This window comes from Lissotriton helveticus, chromosome 5_1, assembly GCF_964261635.1.
Source record: "Lissotriton helveticus chromosome 5_1, aLisHel1.1, whole genome shotgun sequence".
NCBI classification, from domain to species: Eukaryota; Metazoa; Chordata; class Amphibia; order Caudata; family Salamandridae; genus Lissotriton; species Lissotriton helveticus.
The window spans coordinates 2117384461-2117410349 of NC_136065.1; the positions used below are offsets into that span (position 1 = coordinate 2117384461).

A 25889-nucleotide genomic window follows, 5' to 3' on the forward strand; every position below is an offset into this window, starting at 1 on the left:
GGTCCGAGTGAGAAGCAATCTTCCGATCCTGCGTGGATTGCTCTTACCAAGGCTTGTTTGCTCCAAACTTGAAGCCGACTGCACCGACGGTGAGAGCCTGCGTGGGACAGATCGTGACCTGCTCCTGGACGTCGCAGATGCCCCAGAGCCCACGTGACAGCGGAGAGAAGCTCCTCGACGACCACCTGATTGCGCCCGACATTGCCTGGTTCCGTCCTGGTTCCACCCTGGTCACTGCTGAGTGACCCAGACTCTGTCCCCTCTGCTTTCAGGTACTCTACAACTTGAGTCCACCCTTGGACTCCACCGGACACTTCGCCTTCACCCTGCCTGCAGCCCTTTCAGCTCCAAGCACCAAGAGCCTGCGTGTCAAAACCCGACGCCACTTCGACCCTGTGCACCCACTTCCTGTGGGTGAGGTAACTTTGCTCCGCCGGTGTTCCCACACTGGTGCACACCTCTAGGGTCTGTGTGTTAAGTTTTGTTCCTCTAGGTTCAGCGGAAGTGTCCTTAAACTTTAACTCTTTGACTTTTACGCACCATTGGTTAACATTGGTGCATGCGTGCGCTTTCCGCACATCTCCCGAATCCCGAGGGCCATTCCCGACTTCAGCATTGCTTGTCCTGACTGCTCCCAGCGATTCCCTAGGCCTAACCACTGTTCGAGTGGCCTCTCTTATACCACTTGTTTAGTATATGGTTTGAGTGGCCACCCGCCCTCATCCATAATTGTGCAACTTGTATGTTTAAACAGTGCTTTTGATTTAACGCTTGTGCCCCTTTATTCATAAAGAATACTGGGGATTGTTTTTAGTAATAAACACATATATTTTTATAATATATACTTGTGTGGTGTCCTTTCATTTGGTATTACAGGATTGTATGTGGTAAAACAGCTCGCTTAACACGACCTCTTAAGTTAAGCCTTTAGGCTGCTTAGTCCATGCTACCCCTAGGATAGCTTGTCTAATAAGGTTGACTTACAACCAGACACCATAAGGGATTGTTTGGTCAGGTAGTAGGTGGTTCCAGAATTGGAAACATCCCCTACCAGGCCAACTTCTCACACGGACCCCTCCCCAAAGCGCCTTGAGACCCTTCCGGGTGAGTAGCGCGCTATACAAATGTTATGATTGATTGATTGATTGATTGCCATTTCCACATGCGATCTCCCTTTCAGTGGCTTCAGATTTCCCTGCTCTCACTCCCCTCTGGCTGGGTAGTGATTCTTTTAAGTTAAAAAATAAGTGTATTGAAGGAAATGAGGTATCAATACATAATACAGTAAAGCAATAATTTAGGCACAAAACAGTTGGATATAAATGTCAGGTTAGTAAAGTATAAAGGAGAAAATAAAAAGGGATACGCAAATTGGATTGGTGGATGCAAAAGAAAATTGCATTCCATACAGAAAATACAATACAAATGCTTAAAATGGTCTAATTAATATAGTATCAATATAAGGAAAGTCATGGAGGTTGAGAAACTTCTTGTTGAATAGGGGTTCGGGAAAAGGAGAGTTCAGCACTAGCATCAATAAACAATGTGATAGGTAACCATAAATTCAAATTTTTTGTAACCATATAAATAGGATATACAAAAGTTGTGTCCAATCTGTGATTGTGACAAACGGCGTACCACCATGCTTGGTAAGATATTTTGGTGAAGTCCTTCCAATTTTGGGTTATTTGTTGAAAGGCAACTGCTATCAATAGATCTGTAATCTTTATGTTAGGAGTACAATTGGGGGGAGGAGCCAAGCTCGCGACCGTGATGGCCGCGTTGTAGCTCGGCTCCGTCAACTTTCCTGCTTGCACTACCTATCCTGCGCCTTATCCTGCCCCGAGAAGTCTTATTTGATGGAATATGGAATTATGACGTTTTGCTGGCACTTACTGTTTGCTCTGGATGATCCTAGGTGCCGCGGATCTTGAGCTGTGCCCTTGTTCGCTTCGGGGCCTCCGGGGCGGGCGGGCCTGGGACTCGTCTGCGGCGCCCGGACGGGGCGGAGCGCCGGGGCCGACCCCTTGGTGGAGGAGTGGGGTCGGCCGAAGCGGCCACTGTGCGGTTGGACCGGTGGCGACTGACCGGGCCTGGTCTGGCTGTCCGGGGCCTGGTGGTGGAGCGCTGCCTTCCGCGGAAGGGGGTTGACCGCATGGGCGACTCGTCTCCCCTTTGTTCTCCTGTCCGGCCATCTTGAAACCCTCCGCCTGGTCTTGGCGGGCGGCGCCTGTGGGTCGGTGGCGCCGGCTGCCTCAATATTCTGGTGGTCCACCTTTCTGCCCTGGAGGTTCCATTGTTTGTTGCTGGCTGGATTTCATCGAGCCCCGCCGGTGGCCGGATTGGGGTCGGAGATTGCCGAGGCCCCGCCGGGCTAAAAAGATGGCGGCCTGCGCCCTGTATCTACGCCCAGTTGGAGATGGCGACATCGGCTGGCCGCACGGCACGTTTGCTGAATACCGTAAAGGTGAGCCTACAGTTGGCGACGTCTTCGCCGCCTTGTGTTCCTGGCGTGCTTCCATGACTGTACCTGTTGCTGGGCCGGATGGTGGTCTTGGTACCGGGCTCGTTGGGCCGTCCCCTGCGTGTGCGGTTCCACCGCTTCAGTGTGCTGCGGAGTCCTTCCTGGAAATTGAAGACACCGGGGCCACCGCTTGTTTGGACGTACAGATGCCTACTGCCTTGTGTCGTCAGGAGTTCTTCCCTGTGGTGGATGTACTGGAGGGCCTCCAGCCGAGATCCGTCCGGGACTGTCTCGCCGGGTCTCCCGGTGTTTTTTTGCCTCGACCTGCCGAGCGGAGATCCTGTGACTGTTTCACCGGGGCGACTTTTTCTCCTTGGTCGGCGGAGCTATGCTTGAGTTGCCTGCTGCTGTTGCTGTCCTTTCTTGTTCATCCGGTCCGAAGCCGCTATAACTAGTGTGGTATATCGACAATTGGAATCCCTGCTTTTCACCTCTGGCCCCTCATGTTCTGGTTCTTTGTGCACTCTGTGCCTATGGCACTGGACAGACGAGGACAGGGGTGAGTTGCACTTGTGCCGCCGGACTATTACTTCGTGGCATGGCCGATGACCACCTTGCAGCTGTACGTGTATGATCGATTCCTCTTCATATTCCTGGTGCCTGTTTTTTTAAATGACTTCATCTTCTCGTGGGATCTAAAATGTGTTCGAACGGGGGTTTGGGAGCTGATAGTTTTGATTATGTGTCTCCTCTCCCTCTAGAGATTTTTTCCTTTTTTTTTTTCTCCCTTCCTTTCCCCTTCCTCTCTTTTTGCCTATGTGGTCTCTTCCTTACTTTTTGACTCTTCTATATTTCAGGTTTCCTGTTAGGGCGACAGGCACGCTGCTGGGGGGGTAGGCCGTAGCCTTCTGCAGGGGTGCAGGGTGGGGTGGGTGGGGGGGGGTCTGTATTTTTGTTTTTTTCTTTGTTCTTGGTTCTATGGCTCTTATGTATCCTCTTTTCTGGACGCTGCGTCTACATGTAGGCCTCCTGGGGTGTTTTTGCCAGCGTGGGCCTTATGATCTCCCTGCCTCCGATGTTCATTGTGCATCCACTAATCCTATTTCCTTCGGTTCCATAGGCTGGCCCTTTCTTTTGTATGCTTTGCTTGCCAGGGGGCGCATGCTGTGGTGCCGCGTTCTCTTTTCCCTGTTTTTTCTACCCTTTTTCTTGATGTCCTTTTCCCCTTTTTTCCCCTTCTTTCTCCCTTTATTTGGGTTGATGTAGCGGATGGCTCTTTGTATTGCAATCCTGACTTCCTTTTTATGTATTGCTGCGTATTTTCGTAGTAACGGGTGGGCGTTGGGCAGTGGTTGGACTTGCTTGCAGATGTGGGACTTACGTTTTGCCCTTGCTATAATATGGTTGTTCTTTTTGAAATTCGCTGTGTATTGTTTTACTGCTTGCTGACGGCCCGCCACAGACTTTTGGACCCTAATGACTGCACTATTCCTGCTATTCACCCTATCGTATTATAAAATTAACCTTCACTTTTCCTACTCATGGTGGTTTCCTTGTGGCTTTCTGCCTCGCCTTATTGCTTCTGTTGTATCGGAGACCCGCTGGAGCTTCTTTCCTGGCCTACGTGCTAATACAGTGTGGTGGCCGGCCCGATGGGTTGTAGGCCCGTATTTGTAAGCTTCATGTGCACAATAAAGGTTTTCAAAAAAAAAAAAAAAAAAGAGTCCAATTGGCCCAAACAGGAGACAAGCTTCCCAAAAACACATGAGAAATGGAGAAAGGGCATTTAGATTCAAAGATTAAAATTATTTGAGACCAAACCCTCTTCCTAAAGTTGTGAACAAGCAGGCAGGTAAAAAGCAGATGATGTAAATCAGCATGTGTGGAGGAACATGTACAACAAGTATCTGGGAGATCAGTGTGTCTTTTGTTTAAAGTAACCAGGCAAAGCAATAGTCTGATGTATATAAAAAAGAGTGTTTGCTGCTCTGGAAGATTTCCTAATTTTAGTCAAAGTTTTGTTCCAAAAGGTTGTTGACCAACATACCCCTAGATCCTGTTCCCAGGAAAGTCCTACCTTAGTCTTTTCTCTTGTAGTGCATGAGGTGTTTAAATAATTGTAGATAATAGAAGCTATAGGATTGGTATGAAGGCGGGTGTGTAGTGTATTAACAGGAGAGGAGTTTGAGGCAATAGGTGACATAAACTTGTCACAAGCAGATAAAATAGCTTGTTTCTAGAGGTTATATTTGGAATGAAAGTATGAGGGTATGTTAAAAAGTCAGCTGACTTGGGCAAAAGACATGATCTCCTCTTGTACATATAATTGATGTATCCAAAATAAACCCCTTTGTCTTCCAGATTTCTAATACACAGGTTTACCTCGTATCAGTACCAATTTATTATGCCAAACTGTAGATCTGGAGAAAGAGTCTAAATCTGTAGGAGTTGATGGCAAGTTGGATTCCAAGATTTTACATGTGTGTTTGAGTATTGGAGTGGATATAGATTGTGGCTTGCGGTTGAATGATATATATTCTTAAAATGAGAAGGGGGAAAGAAAAGAACGTTCAAGTTCGACTCATAAAGGACAATCCGTTAAAAACACAACAAGCCATCTCGTGGATTGGTGGAGTGAAAAAGACTTATGGTATGTAGGGAAATCGGGCAAATTAACACCTCCTTCATATTTTGGACGTATCAATTTAGATAATGACATGCGTGATTTCCTATTGCTCCATAAAATAGAGGATAATATAGAATTAATTTTCTTTAAAAAATTTGAAGGGATGGAAATTCGGATATTAGAGACTGTAAAGAGTATTATAGGGGACAGCATCATTTTTAGGGTGACTAGACGACCCCACCACGATAGGTATAAGGGATGCCATTTAGCAGTTAATGTGGAGATCCTTTGTATACAGTTATCCAAACAACGAAAAATTGTATCCTGGATGGAGGAAGTGAAATGTATACCTAAATATTTAATATGATGAGGGCTACATGTGAAACTCGAGACACAAAAATCATCTCTAAAAGTATATTTTGTTAGAGGTAGCTTTTCACATTTACCTTCATTTAATTTAGAAACAGAAACAGAAGCAAAGGACTCAACTTCTTGTAAAAATGTGGGAATAGAGGATTGAGGTAGTGAAATGAATAATAATACATCGTCCGTGTATGCTGCTAATTTGGTGTGAGTGTTTTGAAAATCGAATCCATGTATAGCCTGATTCTGAAGAATTCTGGATAAAAACGGTTTGAGAGCTAGATTGAAGAGAAACGGGGATAAGGGCCAACCCTGTTGTACATCTCTACCCAAATCAAAGAACAAAGAAGTTTTACCATTTGCACATACTGCCGCTCTTCGGTTAGAGTAGATAAAGATATCATTTTAGGACCAAAACCAAACCACTTGAGTGTATGGAAGAGGTTGGGCCACTCCACTCTATCAAATGCATTTTCTGCATCTAAGGCCACCGCTGCCAAGGATTGGGATAGGTGGGATTATGTAGACAGAATGTCAAAAAATAAACAGGTATTATCCGTGATGAGACAACCTTTAACAAACCCAGATTGTTCCTCCCCTAATAATTTGGGTAAATAGGATTCTAAACGTAAAGCTAAAGCCTTTGAAAACTTTTTGTAGTTGATGTTAATTAATCAAATAGGCCTGTAGTTTTTGCAATATCTTACATCTTGACCCTCCTTGGGGAAAAGACCAATTAGAGCGTCTGAAAAAGAGCCAGAGGATCCGCCTGAGTGTAGAAAGCAATCCAAGAGGATGTGTATCCTGGGAAGTAACAGTTGTGCTAAATGTGAAAAAAAGTCAACAGTGAACCCATCTGGTCCTGGGGCTTTGCTTTTTTGAGTGTCTGTAAAGCAGTTAGGAGTTCCTTTTGTGACAAGTCGGATTCTACGAGAGTAAGATCTGGTCTATTTTCAGAGGGTTGTTGAATTCCCGAGAAAAACCGAGAGATGTGAAGGTCTGAAGGGGGAATTTCTGAGTTATAGACTATTCTAAAAAAGTGAAGAAACTCATTCAGAATGTCAGTGTCTTTAAATTTCAATGTTTGTTCCTCATCCATAATAGATTCTATATTAAGTTTGTTATGTTGAACTTTTAGATAGTTTGATAATATTTTCCTGCTTTATTCTGGCCACCATAAAAATTTTGAGCTTGGCTTTAATAAATATGTTGAGGCATTATCTGTCGATTCCTTGTTAAATTGAAACTTTGCATTTATAAGTTCAGTTAAACAATCTTCTGATTTTGAAGAATAATAGGAATGCTCCAATCTCTTTATCTTGGTTAAGATAGTTTTGGTTAATTCACACAAAATGTTTCGCTTTGTGGCGACAAAGTTAATAATAAAACCTCTAGCCGTTGCTTTGAAAGCATCCCATATAACAGGAAGAGATAGGCTGTCAGATTGATTAAGTAAAAAATATGAATTGGAAAAGGAGATAAAAGAGGAAGTAAATGTTGGATCTAGAAGGAGAGCATTGTTAAAAGGCCATCTTCAAGGGGTATTAGGTTTTGGTAAAATATCTAATTGGATGATTGTATGAGCATGATCGGATATTAGAATGGAGCAAATATCCGCAGCTACCAATGATTGCTAAATATTATGAGATATAAAAAAAAGATCTATGCGAGATTGGGTATGGTGATGCGAGATTGGGTATGGTGAGTCGGAGAGTAATAAGTGCATTCTCGTGTAGTAGGATTACAAAGTCTCCAAGCAGCAATAAGCTTGTACTGTTTGATGGTTTGGACAAAAAGTTTATGAACCTTATGTGGGACAAAAGAGACCATTGAGTTACGATCTATAAAGGGGATCTATGACTTGATTGCAATCACCTGCAAGGATAAAGTTATCTTCAATACAATTTGAAATTTGTTGAGCCAAGGATGTGCAAAAAGAGGGATCCCCAGCAGTAGGAGCAAATATATTAAGTAAAGAAACCGGAGCCTTCCCAATCAACAATTTGGTAAAAAAACATTGTCCGCCTTCATCAAAACATTGGGACAATACTTTGACCTAAAGCGATTTGCAACAAAGAGTTAAAACCCCATTACGTTTACCATCTCCAGGCGAAAAAAAGACCTCCCCCACCCAGCCCCTCTTTAGTTTTAAAGATTCCTCCGTTCTTAAATGAGATTCTTGTATACAAGCTATGTCTGTTTCCAATTTGGCCAGGTGGGTTGGAACCCTCTGTCTTTAAATAGGAGAATTAAAACCTCTGACGTTCCAGGAGACGAGTTTCAAAGACATGAAATCTATATATAAAGATATAGAAAACACCAATCAAGGAAGATCTTTAAAAAAACCTATCCTAACACGACCCAACTGTATGTAAAATTGAATGAACAATACCAGCAAAATATAAGAGCACGATAAAGATAAACGTGCGAATATGAGAGATGAAGTAACTAAAAAAAAAAAGATAATGCATAGTATATTAAGATAGGGAAAAGGTAAAGGTGGTAGAAAGAGGAAAAGAGAGACAAAGGAAAGTAAAAAGTAAGGATAAGAAAGATGAAACATACCTAGAAATACCAAACAAAGGTAGGTAGGGGAGGATGAAGCCACAAGGAATAGATGGCACAGAATAGATGACACACCCAAACTCAACGAATCGGAGGGCGAAGAAAGACTGCACCAGACTTGACGAAACAACAACGGAGATATAGGTATCAATACACCTGTGAAGATAAAAAGGAGACAATAAAAATTAAATATTTGTAAATAGACACAACAGAACAACATGTTAACATATGTCATAACAGTAACATTAAACTAATCAACTGTAGATTAGGATCGCAGCAAGTAATAAAAGAGAACAATGGAGATTCTCTTGAAAGTGCGTTGACATCAGGAAACCGAAGATGTTGGAGCTCCAGAAAAGTCCATGGATTCTGCTTTACCAGAGTTGATATTGATAAAGATCTGTAGTTTTGCTGGATCTTCATAAGTTATAGTCTTATTTTTATAAGTGACTTTAAAGAGACACGAGTGGAAAAGTCGGTAACGCGCTCCTAAAGAACACAATTCAGGTCTCATGTTGAGGAACTCCTTGCATCTGTTTGCTGTAGCTGTTGCATAGTCCTGCGAAAAGAATAGGGTTGAGCCGGACGATATTATACGCTGAATTGTCTTGACGCCGTCCAGGACCTTCATCAAGTCTGTGTATTCAAGGAAATACAGAATGACTTTTCTCGGCCTTCGTGAATTAGATATGCCAGTTATAAGACGACCCAACCTGTGGGCACGTTGACTATTGAGCACAGTCTCTTCCGGTAGTTTTAGTAACTTAGGGAGAAACATCTTGAAGAAAAGGGGGTCAAAGTGCTCTGTTCCCTCTGACAGTCCATAAATGCGCAGATTATTTCTTCTATTTTGATTTTCAAGGTCTTCAGCCTGTCTTTGGAGTGAGGATACCTGTGTCTGTAATACAGTAACTTTAGCATCAGTGCATCCAAGCGATGATACGTGTGCTCCACCGCCGTGAGTCTGTCATTCATCTGGGACCAGTTGTCTGTGAGGAATTGCAGCTTGGTGTTTGTTTCTTCCATTGAGGATACCTGTGTCTGTAATACAGTAACTTTAGCATCAGTGCATCCAAGCGATGATACGTGTGCTCCACCGCCGTGAGTCTGTCATTCATCTGGGACCAGTTGTCTGTGAGGAATTGCAGCTTGGTGTTTGTTTCTTCCATTAAAGGTCTAAGAGCTCGTATCTCCTCCAGCAGCAAGTCCAAGGAAACAGGAGAAAACGGCTTTGGTGCAGAAGGAGGATCTTTTTTCAAGCGTTTTGTAGTGCCCTTCCCTGCTGTTAAGGGATTAGGAGTAGAAATTGTCAGTCCCTTAGATACAGATAATTGGAGATCCTCCATTTTAGAACACTCAGTACAGAATTTTTAGTTTTTGACAAAGGACAGTGTAGAACTTGAAGCGGGCAAGCTACATTTTTTTAAATCTTCCCATTAAGGTTAATGGGATAAGAAAGAATGATATTCAAATGAAGGCAGCAGAGTTGACACAAAGGGTATCTACGTCAAAGCTGAAAAAATGTTGCGCAATGAAGGAGTGAAGCGTTCTCTTCCTGTAAGTATCCTCACAGACTAGCATATAAAAGAGATGTAAGAGTAAGAGTTTTTAACATAACCAAAAAAATAACACATATGAGCATGTGAACCTAAGGTAGGATTATCTAAAATGGCGGCCATTAACCCCAACAGACTCACTAAGCCTATCCCAAGGAGTGAGTTTCAGCACATCAATGGTGAAAAATGCTCATAGCCTTTGTTAATGGCACAGAAGTGCTGAATAGTGTTCCATAATAGAGTCTCAGTAGATCTGAAACGCCAGTTTGAAAAATGTTGAGGAGATAATGTCACCGGAGATTTCCGAAATTCAAAATGGCGTCTGCATCTACCGTTGCACTGAGGCCGGAATGCTGTTCAAGCAAATGCAGTTCCAGGGGCCGAGAAAAACAGCCACAAAGGACACCACCCGACTCAGGGAGGCTTCCGCCATCCAGGACGTCTTACCTGCCCTGCTGAGACGATTGTCTGCTGCACTCCATCCGCGTCATCTTTCCCGGGCTCCAAGCCACGCCCGCTGGGTAGTGATTCTAACTCCACCCCTAACCAGTTTAGGCTCTTAGTAGGGGTGTGTAACAGCCCCCGGGCCGCTGTTACCACCTCATGGCATTCAAGGTGATAGGCAGGGTTCAAATGGAGGCCAGCCTAGTCCATTGCTCCCTAAAAGGTTCTACCAAAAACCTAACACCGTGCTATCCACTGCCAGGCTGTCGGGCCACTGTACCAAGCGGTGTAGGTCGTGTACAAGGCATGGGGTTGCCATGTTTCCTTTGCCCCAGTAGAAGTAAGAATGTGTTTGATTCCTCGCCCACAGCTGAGCAGGCTACTGCCGCCCCAGAGTCATTTTTATGCAGTGGAAGTTTTTAAGTGGAGGGAACACAGCTGCCTGGTGAGGGAAGTTTGAAGTAAACATGTAGTTATGGGATCATTAGACCGTGGACTGGGGTAAGCAGAGATCCTTCACTCAGACATGGTGACAACCGACGAGCAGCTTGCACCCCAGGACGAGTGCCGCCCCCAGATCCCCTCTGTTTTGTGTTTTGAGGTTTATGGATGGAGTCTCACTATGGAAGTGTTGTAGGGCGCATGTTAAGATTTCTCTGGATTGGGGAGGCACGTTCAGATACACTTCGCCCCTTACAACGCATGACTTGATTCTGCATTCACCACCAGTCCTGAATTTATTGTTTGGAAATGTTTCAAATAAATGGAAATCATTATACATTTCAGAAAGGACTAAGAGCAAGCCTTAATGTTGAGACTTCATGGAGTGAAGGCCGTCCCTTCACAAACACTGAAACAAGATCCGCAGTGCATGCAGCGTCCTTAAGCTTTGGGATTTCCGGGTGAATGGTCCCGGCTTCAAAGGACCCCTTCCATCCCAGCTTGAGACCCCTCTGGACAGGGCTGAACCCTATCCTATCTGTGTAGTGGGCCCTGCAGAGACTAGACATCTCCCCACTCAAGCTTGGTTTCGTCAGTCGATAAGAAGGACCTGGGGAAGGGTTTAGTGGAATTTAAGTTGATCCAACACACTGGTTTGAAGTGTGAGGAGAAACACAACCCACAGACGTCTGGCGGGACTGTCCCTAAGAGCCGTTCTAAGAAGCATTGATCGCCATCTGTGCAGCCGAGTTCAAGGAATGGCTTTCTGGTGCAAATTGTGCCGCGCCTGCTCCAGGGCGCCATCTTGTTTGGTGTCTGCCTCAGATGCCCACTGGCACCTTTTCCTTCTCTGGCTTGTGTAGAGAGACATAAACAGGCGCAATTGAAAGCTGTGCAATGTTCAAAGAAGGTTAACAGTCATATGGGCAAGAGAAGGAACAGTGGCATACCACTACCATGCCACTTTTTAAGGGAACCAGGGGCCCCACTAGGTAATCAAGGACCAGGGGTAACAGTTCTACTAAGCAACAGAGGTCCTTAACTAAAGCAAAATGCATGTAGGGCAATTAATGAAATATAGACAACAATGTGCTATAAGAAAAACTTGTCCAGCCGGACAATGATTTAATTAATTTAGTTGATTTGGCAAGATAAAGTGAACAATTATACAGTGGAATACAATCCTGTATCAAGTACATATAACACAAGAAGGAAAAACCAAAGAAAATATATACATAAGGGGGAATTTGCAGGCAATTCTAGGGTTGGGTGGGCGCTGGTATTATATTAAAGTTTGAACAAGCTGACCACATGTAGTGAACACAATTGGGTAACACATTGGAAAACTAGTGTGACACTACATAAATTCTCGACGGCGTTTCGATCCTATACAAGAATAAAGGATCATCATCAGGACTAGAAATACATTGCCTAAATATATTAACCATGCAAGCCTAAATTGTGGCAGGGAAGGGACGGGCCACCAAGGTGGCGATCGTCCGGATGAGAGACAGTGCTCCAGGAGCAAGCTTAATTGTAGAATTGGTCAAGGTACCGCGGATTTGTGGGGCGCCGGCGGAGTGATGGCCGCTGAGTCTGGGTTCCGGAATAGAGAGACAGTCATCGGAACATGTTCTGTGGATACAGGTGTCAGGTCTTAGGAATCAAGCAAGGTGTATACTGGAACCATGGGTCCAGTTTGGTGGTGATCCAGGATCTTGTGGGAGGGTATGTGTACTTATATCAGAGGCGGTTCCCGTCTGTCAAGGAATGGCGCGCAAGGGAAAACTTAAGTTCCAGATGGAACATCTTCTTTCCACTGCATCCAACATCCAATGAGAGTGTCCAGCCGCCCACTGACCAGTCCTTGCATCCAACATCCTGGACCAATGAGGGGGCATGGAGTCTCTCAGGACTCTCAGCAGAGTCCAGAGAACTGAGGGAGTCCAGCCGCCCACTGCCCAGGCCTAGTATCCTGGACCAATGAGGGGGGCATGGAGTCTCCTTGGACTCTCATCAGAGTCCAGGGAACCAAGAGTGTCCAGCCGCCCACTGACCAGTCCTTACATCCAACATCCTGGACCAATGAGGGGGCATGAAGTCTCCTTGGACTCTCATCAGAGTCCAGGGAACCAAGAGTGTCCAGCCGCCCACTGCCCAGTCCTAGCATCCAACATCCTGGACCAATGAGGGGGCATGGAGTCTCTCTGGACTCTATTCAGAGTCCAGTGAACTGAGGGAGTCCAGCCGCCCACTGCCCAGTCCTAGTATCCTGGACCAATGAGGGGGGCATGGAGTCTCTCAGGCTCTCAGCAGAGTCCAGAGAACTGAGAGTGTACAGCTGTCCGATGACCAGTCCTTGCATCCAACATCCTGGACCAATGAGGGGGCATGGAGTCTCTCTGGACTCTCATCAGAGTCCAGTGAACTGAGGGAGTCCAGCCGCCCACTGCCCAGTCCTAGTATCCAACATCCTGACCAATGAGGGGGCATGGAGTCTCTGGACTCTCAGCAGAGTCCAGAGAACTGAGGGGCCTACCCAGTCCTAACCACAACTCCCAGGACCCTTGAGGGTGGGGGTAAGGAGCCTCCTCACTGGACTCCCAGCTCCTGTCCGACCCTCCTGATATGGAGAATAAAACTCTGACCTGAGCACAGTCTAATGCTGCACTTTCCATTTCTCCTCCCCTGCAGATCTGCTTCCGGGTTTGCAATCTGTACCACTGCAATGTGGAAGCCCTCAGTGTGAGCTTGATCAATGTGGTTTTTCATGGCTTTAATTAGTTGTGTGCTCTTGTCCGAATAATACTGTCTGGGGTGTCTAGAGTCTCAGTTGGGCTCCTGGGCCTCTCTTCAGTCTCCAGCTCTAGCCTCTATGGAGGTCTCCAGCTCTGCCCTCTCTTCAGTCTCCAGCTCTGCCCTCTCTTCAATCTTCAGCTCTGCCCTCTCTTCAATCTTCAGCTCTGCCCTCTCTGGCTGTCTCCAGCTCTGCCCTCTCTTTAGTCTCCAGCTCTGCCCTCTCTTTAGTCTCCATCTCTGCCCTCTCTTCAGTCTCCAGCTCTGCACTCTCTTCAGTCTCCAGCTCTGCACTCTCTTCAGTCTCCAGCTCTACCCTCTCATCAGTCTTCAGCTCTGCCCTCTCTTCAGTCTTCAGCTCTACCCTCTCTTCAGTCTCCAGCTCTGCCCTCCCTTCAGTCTCCAGCTCTACCCTCTCTTCAGTCTCCAGCTCTACCCTCTCTTCAGTCTCCAGCTCTACCCTCTCTTCAGTCTCCAGCTCTGCCCTCTCTTCAGTCTCCAGCTCTGCCCTCTCTTCAGTCTCCAGCTCTGCCCTCTCTTCAGTCTCTAGCTCTGCCCTCACTTCAGTCTCTACCCTCTCTTCAGTCTCTAGCTCTGCCCTCTCTTCAGTCTCCAGCTCTGCCCTCTCTTCAGTCTCCAGCTCTGCCCTCTCTTCAGTCTCCAGCTCTACCCTCTCTGGCTGTCTCCAGCTCCGCCCTCTCTGGCTGCCTCTAGCTCTGCACTCTCATCAGTCTTCAGCTCTGCCCTCTCTTCAGCTCTACCCTCTCTTCAGTCTCTAGCTCTGCCCTCTCTTCAGTCTCCAGCTCTGCCCTCTCTTCAGTCTCCAGCTCTGCACTCTCTTCAGTCTCCAGCTCTGCACTCTCTTCAGTCTCCAGCTCTACCCTCTCATCAGTCGTCAGCTCTGCCCTCTCTTCAGTCTTCAGCTCTACCCTCTCTTCAGTCTCCAGCTCTGCCCTCCCTTCAGTCTCCAGCTCTACCCTCTCTTCAGTCTCCAGCTCTACCCTCTCTTCAGTCTCCAGCTCTACCCTCTCTTCAGTCTCCAGCTCTGCCCTCTCTTCAGTCTCCAGCTCTGCCCTCTCTTCAGTCTCCAGCTCTGCCCTCTCTTCAGTCTCTAGCTCTGCCCTCTCTTCAGTCTCTACCCTCTCTTCAGTCTCTAGCTCTGCCCTCTCTTCAGTCTCCAGCTCTGCCCTCTCTTCAGTCTCCAGCTCTGCCCTCTCTTCAGTCTTCAGCTCTGCCCTCTCTTCAGTCTCCAGCTCTACCCTCTCTGGCTGTCTCCAGCTCCGCCCTCTCTGGCTGCCTCTAGCTCTGCACTCTCTTCAGTCTCCAGCTCTGCCCTCTCTTCAGTCTCCAGCTCTGCCCTCTCTTCAGTCTCCAGCTCTACCCTCTATGGAGGTCTCCAACTCTGCCCTCTCTTCAGTCTCCAGCTCTGCCCTCTCTTCAGTCTCCAGCTCTGCCCTCTCTTCAGTCTCCAGCTCTGCCCTCTCTTCAGTCTCCAGCTCTGCCCTCTCTTCAGTCTCCAGCTCTGCCCTCTCTTCAGTCTCATGCTCTGCCCTGTCTTCAGTCTCACGCTCTGCCCTCTCTTCAGTCTCCAGCTCTGCCCTCTCTTCAGTCTCCAGCTCTGCCCCCTCTTCAGTCTCCAGCTCTGCCCTCTCTTCAGTCTCCAGCTCTGCCCACTCTTCAGTCTCCAGCTCTGCCCTCTCTTCAGTCTCATGCTCTGCCCTGTCTTCAGTCTCACGCTCTGCCCTCTCTTCAGTCTCCAGCTCTGCCCTCTCTTCAGTCTCCAGCTCTGCCCTCTCTTCAGTCTCCAGCTCTGCCCTCTCTTCAGTCTCCAGCTCTACCCTCTATGGAGGTCTCCAACTCTGCCCTCTCTTCAGTCTCCAGCTCTGCCCTCTCTTCAGTCTCCAGCTCTGCCCTCTCTTCAGTCTCCAGCTCTGCCCTCCCTTCAGTCTCCAGCTCTGCCCTCTCTTCAGTCTCCAGCTCTGCCCTCTCTTCAGTCTCCAGCTCTGCCCTCTCTTCAGTCTCCAGCTCTGCCCTCTCTTCAGTCTCCAGCTCTGCCCTCTCTTAAGTCTCCAGCTCTACCCTCTCTGGCTGCTTCTAGCTCTGCCCTCTCTTCAGTCTCCAGCTCTGCCCTCTCTTCAGTCTCCAGCTCTGCCCTCTCTTCAGTCTCCAGCTCTGCCCTCTCTTAAGTCTCCAGCTCTGCCCTCTCTGGCTGCCTCTAGCTCTGCCCTCTCTTAAGTCTCCAGCTCTACCCTCTCTGGCTGCCTCTAGCTCTGCCCTCTCTTCAGTCTCCAGCTCTGCCCTCTCTTCAGTCTCCAGCTCTGCCCTCTCTTCAGTCTCCAGCTCTGCCCTCTCTTCAGTCTCCAGCTCTGCCATCTCTTCAGTCTCCAGCTCTGCCCTCTCTTCAGTCTCTAGCTCTGCCCTCTCTTTAGTCTCCAGCTCTACCCTCTCTGGCTGCCTCTAGCTCTGCCCTCTCTTCAGTCTCCAGCTCTGCCCTCTCTTCAGTCTCCAGCTCTGCCCTCTCTTCAGTCTCCAGCTCTGCCCTCTCTTCAGTCTCCAGCTCTACCCTCTATGGAGGTCTCCAACTCTGCCCTCTCTTCAGTCTCCAGCTCTGCCCTCTCTTCAGTCTCCAGCTCTGCCCTCCCTTCAGTCTCCAGCTCTGCCCTCTCTTCAGTCTCCAGCTCTGCCCTCTCTTCAGTCTCCAGCTCTGCCCTCTCTTCAGTCTCCAGCTCTGCCCTCTCTTCAGTCTCCAGCTCTGCCCTCTCTTAAGTCTCCAGCTCTACCCTCTCTGGCTGGCTCTAGCTCTGCCCTCTCTTCAGTCTCCAGCTCTGCCCTCTCTTCAGTCTCCAGCTCTGCCCTCTCTTCAGTCTCCAGCTCTGCCCTCTCTTAAGTCTCCAGCTCTGCCCTCTCTGGCTGCCTCTAGCTCTGCCCTCTCTTAAGTCTCCAGCTCTACCCTCTCTGGCTGCCTCTAGCTCTGCCCTCTCTTCAGTCTCCAGCTCTGCCCTCTCTTCAGTCTCCAGCTCTGCCCTCTCTTCAGTCTCCAACTCTGCCCTCTCTTCAGTCTCCAGCTCTGCCCTCTCTTCAGTCTCCAGCTCTGCCCTCTTCTCAGTCTCCAGCTCTGCCCCCTCTTCAGTCTCCAGCTCTGCCCTCTCTTCAGTCTCCAGCTCTGCCCTCTCTTCAGTCTCATGCTCTGCCCTGTCTTCAGTCTCACGCTCTGCCCTCTCTTCAGTCTCCAGCTCTGCCCTCTCTTCAGTCTCCAGCTCTGCCCTCTCTTCAGTCTCCAGCTCTGCCCTCTCTTCAGTCTCCAGCTCTGCCCTCTCTTCAGTCTCCAGCTCTACCCTCTATGGAGGTCTCCAACTCTGCCCTCTCTTCAGTCTCCAGCTCTGCCCTCTCTTCAGTCTCCAGCTCTGCCCTCCCTTCAGTCTCCAGCTCTGCCCTCTCTTCAGTCTCCAGCTCTGCCCTCTCTTCAGTCTCCAGCTCTGCCCTCTCTTCAGTCTCCAGCTCTGCCCTCTCTTCAGTCTCCAGCTCTGCCCTCTCTTAAGTCTCCAGCTCTGCCCTCTCTGGCTGCCTCTAGCTCTGCCCTCTCTTAAGTCTCCAGCTCTACCCTCTCTGGCTGCCTCTAGCTCTGCCCTCTCTTCAGTCTCCAGCTCTGCCCTCTCTTCAGTCTCCAGCTCTGCCCTCTCTTCAGTCTCCAGCTCTGCTCTCTCTTCAGTCTCCAGCTCTGCCCTCCCTTCAGTCTCCAGCTCTGCCCTCTCTTAAGTCTCCAGCTCTGCCCTCTCTGGCTGCCTCTTGCTGTGCCCTCTATGGCTGTCTCTAGCTCTGCCCTCTCTTCAGTCTTACGCTCTACCCTCTCTGGCTGTCTCTAGCTCTGCCCTCTCTTCAGTCTCCAGCTCTGCCCTCTCTTCAGTCTCCAGCTCTGCCCTCTCTTCAGTCTCCAGCTCTGCCCTCTCTTCAGTCTCCAGCTCTGCCCTCTATGGCTGTCTCTAGCTCTGCCCTCTCTTCAGTCTCCAGCTCAGCCTTCTCTTCAGTCTCCAGCTCTGCCCTCTCTTCAGTCTCCAGCTCTGCCCTCTCTTCAGTCTCCAGCTCTGCCCTCCCTTCATAGTCCAGCTCTGCCCTCTCTTCAGTCTCCAGCTCCGCCCTCTCTTCAGTCTCCAGCTCTGCCCTCTCTTAAGTCTCCAGCTCTGCCCTCTCTTCAGTCTCCAGCTCTGCACTCTCTTCAGTCTCCAGCTCTGCCCTCTCTTCAGTCTCCAGCTCTGCCCTCTCTTCAGTCTCCAGCTCTGCCCTCTCTTCAGTCTCTAGCTCTGCCCTCTCTTCAGTCTCCAGCTCTGCACTCTCTTCAGTCTCCAGCTCTGCCCTCTCTTAAGTCTCCAGCTCTACCCTCTCTGGCTGCCTCTAGCTCTGCCCTCTCTTCAGTCTCCAGCTCTGCCCTCTCTTCAGTCTCCAGCTCTGCCCTCTCTTCAGTCTCCAGCTCTGCCCTCTCTTCAGTCTCCAGCTCTGCCCTCTCTTCAGTCTCCAGCTCTGCCCTCTCTTCAGTCTCCAGCTCCACCCTCTCTTCAGTCTCCAGCTCTGCCCTCTCTTCAGTCTCCAGCTCTGCCCTCTCTGGCTGCCTCTAGCTCTGCCCTCTCTTCAGTCTCCAGCTCTGCCCTCTCTTCAGTCTCCAGCTCTGCCCTCTCTTCAGTCTCCAGCTCTGCCCTCTCTTAAGTCTCCAGCTCTGCCCTCTCTGGCTGCCTCTAGCTCTGCCCTCACTTAAGTCTCCAGCTCTACCCTCTCTGGCTGCCTCTAGCTCTGCCCTCTCTTCAGTCTCCAGCTCTGCCCTCTCTTCAGTCTCCAGCTCTGCCCTCTCTTTATTCTCCAGCTCTGCCCTCTCTTTAGTCTCCAGCTCTACCCTCTCTTCAGTCTCCAGCTCTGCCCTCTCTTCAGTCTCCAGCTCTGCCATCTCTTCAGTCTCCAGCTCTGCCCTCTCTTTAGTCTCCAGCTCTGCCATCTCTTCAGTCTCCAGCTCTGCCCGCTCTTCAGTCTCCAGCTCTGCCCTCTCTTCAGTCTCCAGCTCTGCTCTCTGTGACAGTCTCTTGCTGTGCCCTCTATGGCTGTCTCTAGCTCTGCCCTCTCTTCAGTCTCCAGCTCTGCCCTCTCTGCCTGTCTCTCTGCCCTCTGAAGGCAGCACTTGTTTTTCTCTCATTACATGAACCCGTCTTGTGCTTTACTTGGCGCTGGGCCTCCCAGGGGGTCTTCAGACTTTGCTGTTTTGTAACCTCCTCCCCCACCGACCTCCGGCACTCCTCAGTTTATAAAAATGTATTTTGACCCCCACATAAATTCCCCAACTCTGCCGGCTCTGCGCCCCCTCACCACGGCTCTGCCTTCATAATTGTCTCAGCACGGTGGAGGCCCTTGAGCTGGGAGCAGAATTCAGAACAGAAAATACAACTGTACATGAAAGGGGTCTTTACTGTTCCTGAATGCTCTCTCTGGCATGTGACCCCAAGGACTCTGGTTCTGACCTGGCGGCTTTGTTATCTCTCCTCCCCACGCACATATCCCTTCTCTCTCTCTATATATATATATATATGTCTGTGTACATTCACTGTCAAAGGATGTTACAGTTAGGAAAATTAAAAGAACCTTTGAAATTCACTAGAAAAAAAACATAGCTTGCAGGGACGTTATAGTTAGGAAACAGAATTTTAAAAGCCTTTAAAATTCACTGAAAAAAACAAAGGTTATAGGGACATTATAGTTAGGTTCAGATTTTACAAACACAAACGCATAGAAATTCAGCGGTTATAGTAACTATAACTCTCACCATTGCCACACACAGTGATATTATCAATGATGTCATGTATGATGCAATATGTGGGGTAATTAGCAGTGCATGGTGAGGGCGTGACTTATAGTTATCTTAGGACACGAGTTATAATTACTTGAGAGAACTATAACTGCTGAATTCCTATGGTTTTGTGTGTTTAAAATGTGAACCCAACTTTAACATCCCTATAACCTTTGGGTTTTTTCTGTGAAGTTTTTTTAGTGGAGAGGATGTGGTGTAACAGCTAGGGCGGTCAACATCAAATCTGGGGAACTGGGTTTGGGTCTTGGCAATGACGTTCAACATCATAATAATCATAATCTCCCCGTGCCTAACAAAAATGAATGTGTCCTTGTGTAACCAACTGGTGCTCATGTAAAGCGCTCTGATACCCGATACCTTAACCGCATGCGTGCGGGCGGAATTCCGCTCGTACGCGAACATCTAAGAAACCGCATGTTACGTGACGAGCTGGGCTCGTTATCAGCGTAGCAGGAGGCTACCTCATGACGAGCCCAGCTCGTCATCAGCGTGCAAGGGGTTAAGGTCAAGTTTGCGCTATATAAAACTCAAAAAGAAAAAAAATGCTATTACCTAACTATAACGCCCTGTAACCTTTTATTTTGTAGTGAATTTCACTCGTTTTTGTAAACATAAATTGTACTATGATTTGACCCATAAGTTCAATTTACTAATATACATTTTCACAAGTTTATAAATACATTTTATGCACACATTCATTTTTATTATATATTTTAAAACAATTTTTTTTTAAATGAATATACGGTAACCTATGTAGTCTTTCTATAAATGCAACGCACAAAGTCTTTCTTTTTGTAAAATTCATGTTATGGATCCGTGGATCTGTCACAAATCCTTGGACACATAAGGGATCTCCCGGCTACATCACACACATTCAATACTAAAACAACAACACATTTAATACAAACATATGCTGCTGCAATTCCTATAAGTGTGTTTCTGCCTGTGTGTGAGTGGAATGACGGTGGGTGTGAGTGGATGTGTAAGTGGTAGTGACTGGCTGTGGCTGTGTGAGTGGTTTAGTGGGTGTGAGTGGCGGTATGGGTATAAGTGGCTAGGTGGGTCTGTGAGTGGCTGTGTGAGTGGTTTTGCAGTTCTCTGAGTGGGTGTGTGTGGTTGAATGGGTGTGTGAGTGGTTATGTGAGTGAATATGTGGGTCTGTGAGTCAGTGTTTCTTTTTTATTGGGGTCTGGATCCGTGGATCCACCCGGATCCTCTCAAATCCCAGGCGGATCCTCACGTACTCCCAAAAACATTTTGGAACAATTACTTGCACACAAGGGTCCCTCACAGATCCCTCCATCAGTCCCATAGGGTCCGGGTACCCCTACCGTCACCCTTTTCATCCCTTTTACATTTTATTTGCCCCCTCCCCTACCCCCTGGAACCATGTCCTGATGCTCAAAATAGTGGCCGCAACTTTCCTCTCAGGCTATGGCCAGACAGTCCTGTTCTCTAACCTTGCTCTTCTGATTTCTCTTACTCTACCACCCACACTATTTTGCTTCCTTTATTTCTCTCCTCTTCTCCACTCACCTCCCAGGGGAAGTGTTTTGGTGCTTAGTCCCCTGCTCCTCCATTGTCTGTCTCACTCTGTCTCCTGGCGGGTGACCCGGTGAAGGGGTTCCATGCTCAGGCCATTGTTCCTTAAGTGTGTGTTTTTCTATTGCTCCAACAAGCGATAGGCGAGCTAGCTGCGTTGTGGATGGTAAATGTATAGTGATATAGGGCCCGATGTAGGTAAAAGGGAATTTCCGATTCCAAAATACCGAGGCGGGCCGATTCGGTATTCTGAAATCGGAAAACGAGATGTAGGAAACAAACAGCGAAATAATAAGGAATCGGTCGGCATCGGTAATGTGAATCGGTACGTACCGAATCAGCACGGACCGAATCGGAAACTACCGAATCGCCTACCACCGAATCGGAACTAGCCGAATCGGCTACCACCGAATCGGAACTAGCCGAATCGGCTACCACCGAATCGGAATTAGCCGAGTCGGAAAAATCAGATTCGGCTATTACCGAATCGGAGGTATGAAAACACACCCATGGCCAAAAAGCCCATAGGAATGCATTGAAGAAACCGATTCGGCTATCTCCGAATCAGATGATACCGATTCGGATTTTACCGAATCGGTAATATCCGATTCGGAGATAGCCGAATCGGTTAAAGCCGCTTCAGCCAATGAGGTGGCTCCCCCTCCCCCTCCCAAACAGGGAGTGGCAACCCTGGCAGGTGCAGCCAATTAAGAACTTTCTGGAGAGCCTGCCTGAGCTGAGCAGTCACAGTTAGCAGCAGTGGGAGTAGGAGGTAGTGAACTGTTCAGACCAAGATGGCAAACCAGAGTGAGAGCCAGAAGTCCAGCCAGAAGAGGAAGCCTAAGTTCAGCAGCACCGAGCTGCAGGTGTTGGTTGAGGAGGTGGTGAGGGTGCACCGGCAGCTATTCGGAAGGCTGTCCCTCAATGTGCCAGAATGCACCAAGAGGAGGCTCTGGAGCGATATCGGTCAGAAGGTCAACGCTGTGGGTGTCACCCCCAGGTCCCTGGATGAGCTGAAGAAGCGCTTCTACGACATCCGCAGCCTGACCAAACGGAAGATGGCAGAGATCCAGAAGCAGGCTGGAGTCACTGGTGGTGGCAGGAACCCGGCGCCACCCCTCACCGAGCTGGAGGAACTGGTCTCCAGCACCATTGAGAGGGAGAGCGTGACCGGAATTGGGACCCTGGACAGCTCAGCCAGAGCTACAGCTACAGGTAAGAGGCATGCGCATCAGGACACACCCTACCAGACACCTCCCCATTAGACACAATGCATAGCCAAACCCCAGCACAGTACTGCAACCAACATACAAGAGACAAGCATCATGGTACATCCAGTCAGCAGTAGGTATCAAAATATGGCAGTGCAGAATCACAAGACATGAAACAGTGGAACACATTCTACGGAGATGCTAGGACATGTGGAATGCTTTAATTGTACTGACTGTAATACATCGGTACTCTATTTACAAATGCTTCTTTGTACCTAGGGGCACCATCAGGCGGACAAACACTGCCAAAGGAGGCAGCAGCACCATCTACCACTGCACTCGCAGGGCCGAGCACGAGTCAGGCTGCCGAGGAGGAGGAGGAAAACACCATAGGCCTGGATATTGAGGGAGACCTGGAAATTGACTTTGATGCACTTCACTCCCCACAAATGCAAAGCACACCCTCCTTGCAATTCTCCCCAGAGAACTCCCCGACAAGGGAGCTCTTTCCACCTACACCAGCTCCTGCCACTGTGGCTCCAGTACACCCTGTCCTGGGAGCAGGGGCTCAGGCCCCGGCCAGCACCACACCCCCACCAGTGGCACCCCAGCCCACGCAGCAGGCGGGCAGCAGCAGTACCCGGCGCCGTGCCATTCCCACCACTGCAGACCCAGCACGGGAGGCCAGTGTGTTCCGGGGCCTCGAAGGCAATATGGTGAAGATCCAAAGGCAGCAGGCGAAATCCATCATGGCATGCCAACGCCAGCTCCTGCAGCACAACCTGCAGATGGGGGAAATGGTGAAAGGATTTCAGGCCTTTGTGGCTTCCAACAAGGAGGCAGTAGCAGGTTTAGGCAGGCTAACCACTGCCATCACACAGTTATGTGGCAGAATGGAGGAGCAAGAGGTGGTGCGCAGGCGGGATGCCCGGGTGCAGAACCGCTCCTTGAGCCGCCTTGCTGCAGCAACGGCACAACTCTGTCAGCGTGGTGCCAACATGGAGTCTAGTCTCGCTCAAAATACCGCAGAGTTGACAAGGGGAATGGCCCGCATCACGACAGCAATGGAGGCCTTGATCATCTCTAACACTGCCGCAAATCCTGCCCTGGACCTGGGGGATGCTGGGGACAGCAGCAGCCGCAGCAGCCCGGCCAGCGCTGCGTCAGAGCCACGCAGGAGCACCAGGCGCTCCGCAGATGCCGCTGGTCATTCTGAAGGGGGTGAGGGACACCACAGTGGGGCTGCAAAGCGCTCAAAGAAATAGCCTAGCAAGGGCGGGTGAGGCAACCTGGACCCTAGACTTTTGTTTTCATTGACATTACACCTTTGTTTTGTTGCACATCAGTGCAGTAACTGTGTAGCAACAGTATTAAAAATTGCTTATTCAACACAACCATTCACCTGTCTGTGCATTTTTACTCACTCAGAAATAGTTTGCTGTTATCTCCTCACGTCTATGTCTCCCATCACTTGGCGTACACACCCCAGCTGGCTGTGTTAGTGGCACAGCTTCGTCGTCATCATGGTCCTCGTAGTCACTCAACTCCACCTCAGTGCCCTTCTTCACCGCAAGGTTGTGTAACATTGCACAGACAGCTATGATTTTGCAACAGGTGATGGGGGTGTACTGCCTTGCACCTCCACTCTTGTGCAGGCATCTAAACCTGCTTTTCCAGATGCCGAATGTCCTTTCCACAACATTCCTGGTGCTTTTGTGGGCACGGTTATACCTCCTTTGGCTGGGTGTAGAGGGGTTGAGGTAGGGGGTGAGAATGAATGAACGGAGGGCATATGCACTGTCGCCTAGAAGGAAAAGGGGTAAAATTACTTACATGCATACATGTATTTCACTTTGCTGTTTTTGGTTATGGGGGGCTGATGATGTGTCTCACCTAGGAGGTATCCTTCTCCAAATTCCCCAGCCATCAGCCGTGCATAGATGCCGCTCTGTTGGAAAATGTAGGAGTCGTGGGTACTACCCGGAAATTTTGCTACCAGGTCTGTGATGATGCATTTCGCATTGCAGATCACCTGTACGTTGATGGTGTGAGTGGACTTCCGATTGCGGTAGATGTATTCTGTGTCAGATGGTGGGCAAATCGGAATGTGTGTGCCGTCTATGCAGCCAATGATGTGGGGGAATCTTGCCATCTGGTAAAAGTCTGCTTTGGTCTGTACAAGTTCTGCCTGGGTTGCAGGGAAGGAAATGTAGTGGGCCATCCTCTGGATCATGGCATCAAGGAACTTGTGGAAGAACCTTGACAGGCTGCTCTGGGTCACCCCTCCTGCCACAGCGACTACACTTTGGTAGCTGCCAGACGCCAGCAGGTGTAGGCAGCATAGCACCTGCACCTGCACAGGGATTGCGTGTGCCCTTGGGGTGGGGTGCTGCAACAGGGGTTGGAGGTCCCTAATGAGGTCTGTGATGGTCTCTGAGTCCAGCCTGTACCGCTGTAGGATCTCTGCATCTGTCAGCATGACCAGGGTGATACGTTGTCTGTATACCTGCTCCTCTCTTTGCCATTCCCTCTCTCCTTGCTGCTGTAGCCGTAGCCGCCTCGCTATGACATAAAAAGCTGCCATCCTGCAAGTTGCAATGCATTTTGGGGCTGTTTTTATGGGTTGGAGTTGGTTACCACCTGATCGTAATCCATGGTAATTTCCGAGTGGATTCTACCGATTTTGAGCCAAAATCGGTGTTTCTGTGTCTCCCTACATCTCCCCATCTGTCCGAAGCGGGGATTTTCCCGATCGGTGAATCTACCGAATTGGTAGGTTCTCCGATTCGGCTTCTGTCCGATTCGGTGTCACTACCGAATCGGTACATGCACCGATTCGGCTTATGTCCGAATCGGTGTCACTACCGAATCGGTACATGCACCGATTCGGCTTATGTCCGAATCGGTGTCACTACCGAATCGGTACATGCACCGATTCGGCTTATGTCCGATTCGGTGTCACTACCGAATCGGTACATGCACCGATTCGGTGTTTGCATCCGATTCGGTGTGTTACCGATTCGTACTGTATCCGATTTTCGGTATGTACGTATCGCATTCTTTTACATTCGCTAATCATTCCGATTCGGTTTTCGCTCCCATTTGTACTTTTTTTTGTGCCCTACATCTCGATGCCAGTATACCGATCGGTAAGGGCCCAGATTCGGTATTTTCGGCCGTTACCGATCGGTAACGGCCTACCTACATCGGGCCCCTAGTGTTCTTTAAAGAGGGGACTCTTCACAGTGTTTATGGATACTGAAGTGTTCTTCCAGATCCTGGGTGCATAGATGGAAAAGGTCTGTTTCTTAGTTTTTTTCTTTTTTGAACTTCTTAGTCTGCAGGTTGATGGTCCTGACTGTGGGCGTGTGGTATTGGGTTTCAACAGACCTACATACTCTGCACAAACTCTCGATACCTTAGAATAGAAGTTGGCTCGGAAACTGAAAATGCAAAAGACAAGTTTATTAAGACCCCATGGGGTGGTGATACAATCCTACAGCACCCTTCGACAACGCAAGGAGTATCACCCCGAAGACGGAGTAGTGGCTTCTTTTATACAGTTTACAGGAATTTGAAAAGTAGGCGGTATACACTTTATACAACTTTAGGTACATATAAGGGCATTTTTGGAACACAGCCAACTTGTGGGAGGAGTTTAGTACCACTGGTCAGTTTGGAGAACATTCCTAAGCAGTGACCGATCATTAACCTTGAAGGCCTGAATGCGCATGTGCGGGCTTGACCAGTAGTAAAAATAGCCAGTTGCTGGGCAGAATTAATGGTCATCGGGAGAGAGAAAGGTCAAAAGGGCAAGCTGACCACGAGGCAGCGCATTCACTCAAAATGGAAGCCAGGAATACAAAATGGCCTCCAGAGTATAGTCAAGCTAATAGTGGAAAGTTTGTGTAGCTGAAGCAGATGCTAACCCAATCGTTGTCAAACTACGACAGGTGTGCCGAGAACTACCCGAGATGGGAAACTTGTCTGCAAGATAAGCGAAGGTGCAGGCCGTGATGGCTCGTTTTGAAGAAGA

At 48.7% G+C, this 25889-nt stretch overlaps 2 protein-coding genes across 2 annotated transcripts in view; both read left to right on the top strand.

The window, feature by feature from the left end:
* MED27 (mediator complex subunit 27) overlaps positions 1-25889 on the top strand; it is a 1027121-nt gene that overhangs the window by 739166 nt on the left and 262066 nt on the right. The window lies entirely within an intron of this gene.
* LOC144754025 (uncharacterized) lies at positions 21554-23161 on the top strand. The gene is made up of 2 exons (XM_078641540.1): positions 21554-21857; positions 22133-23161. Exons 1-2 carry the CDS (start codon positions 21701-21703, stop codon positions 23116-23118), a joined length of 1143 nt encoding a protein of 380 aa, XP_078497666.1. The 5' UTR covers positions 21554-21700; the 3' UTR covers positions 23119-23161.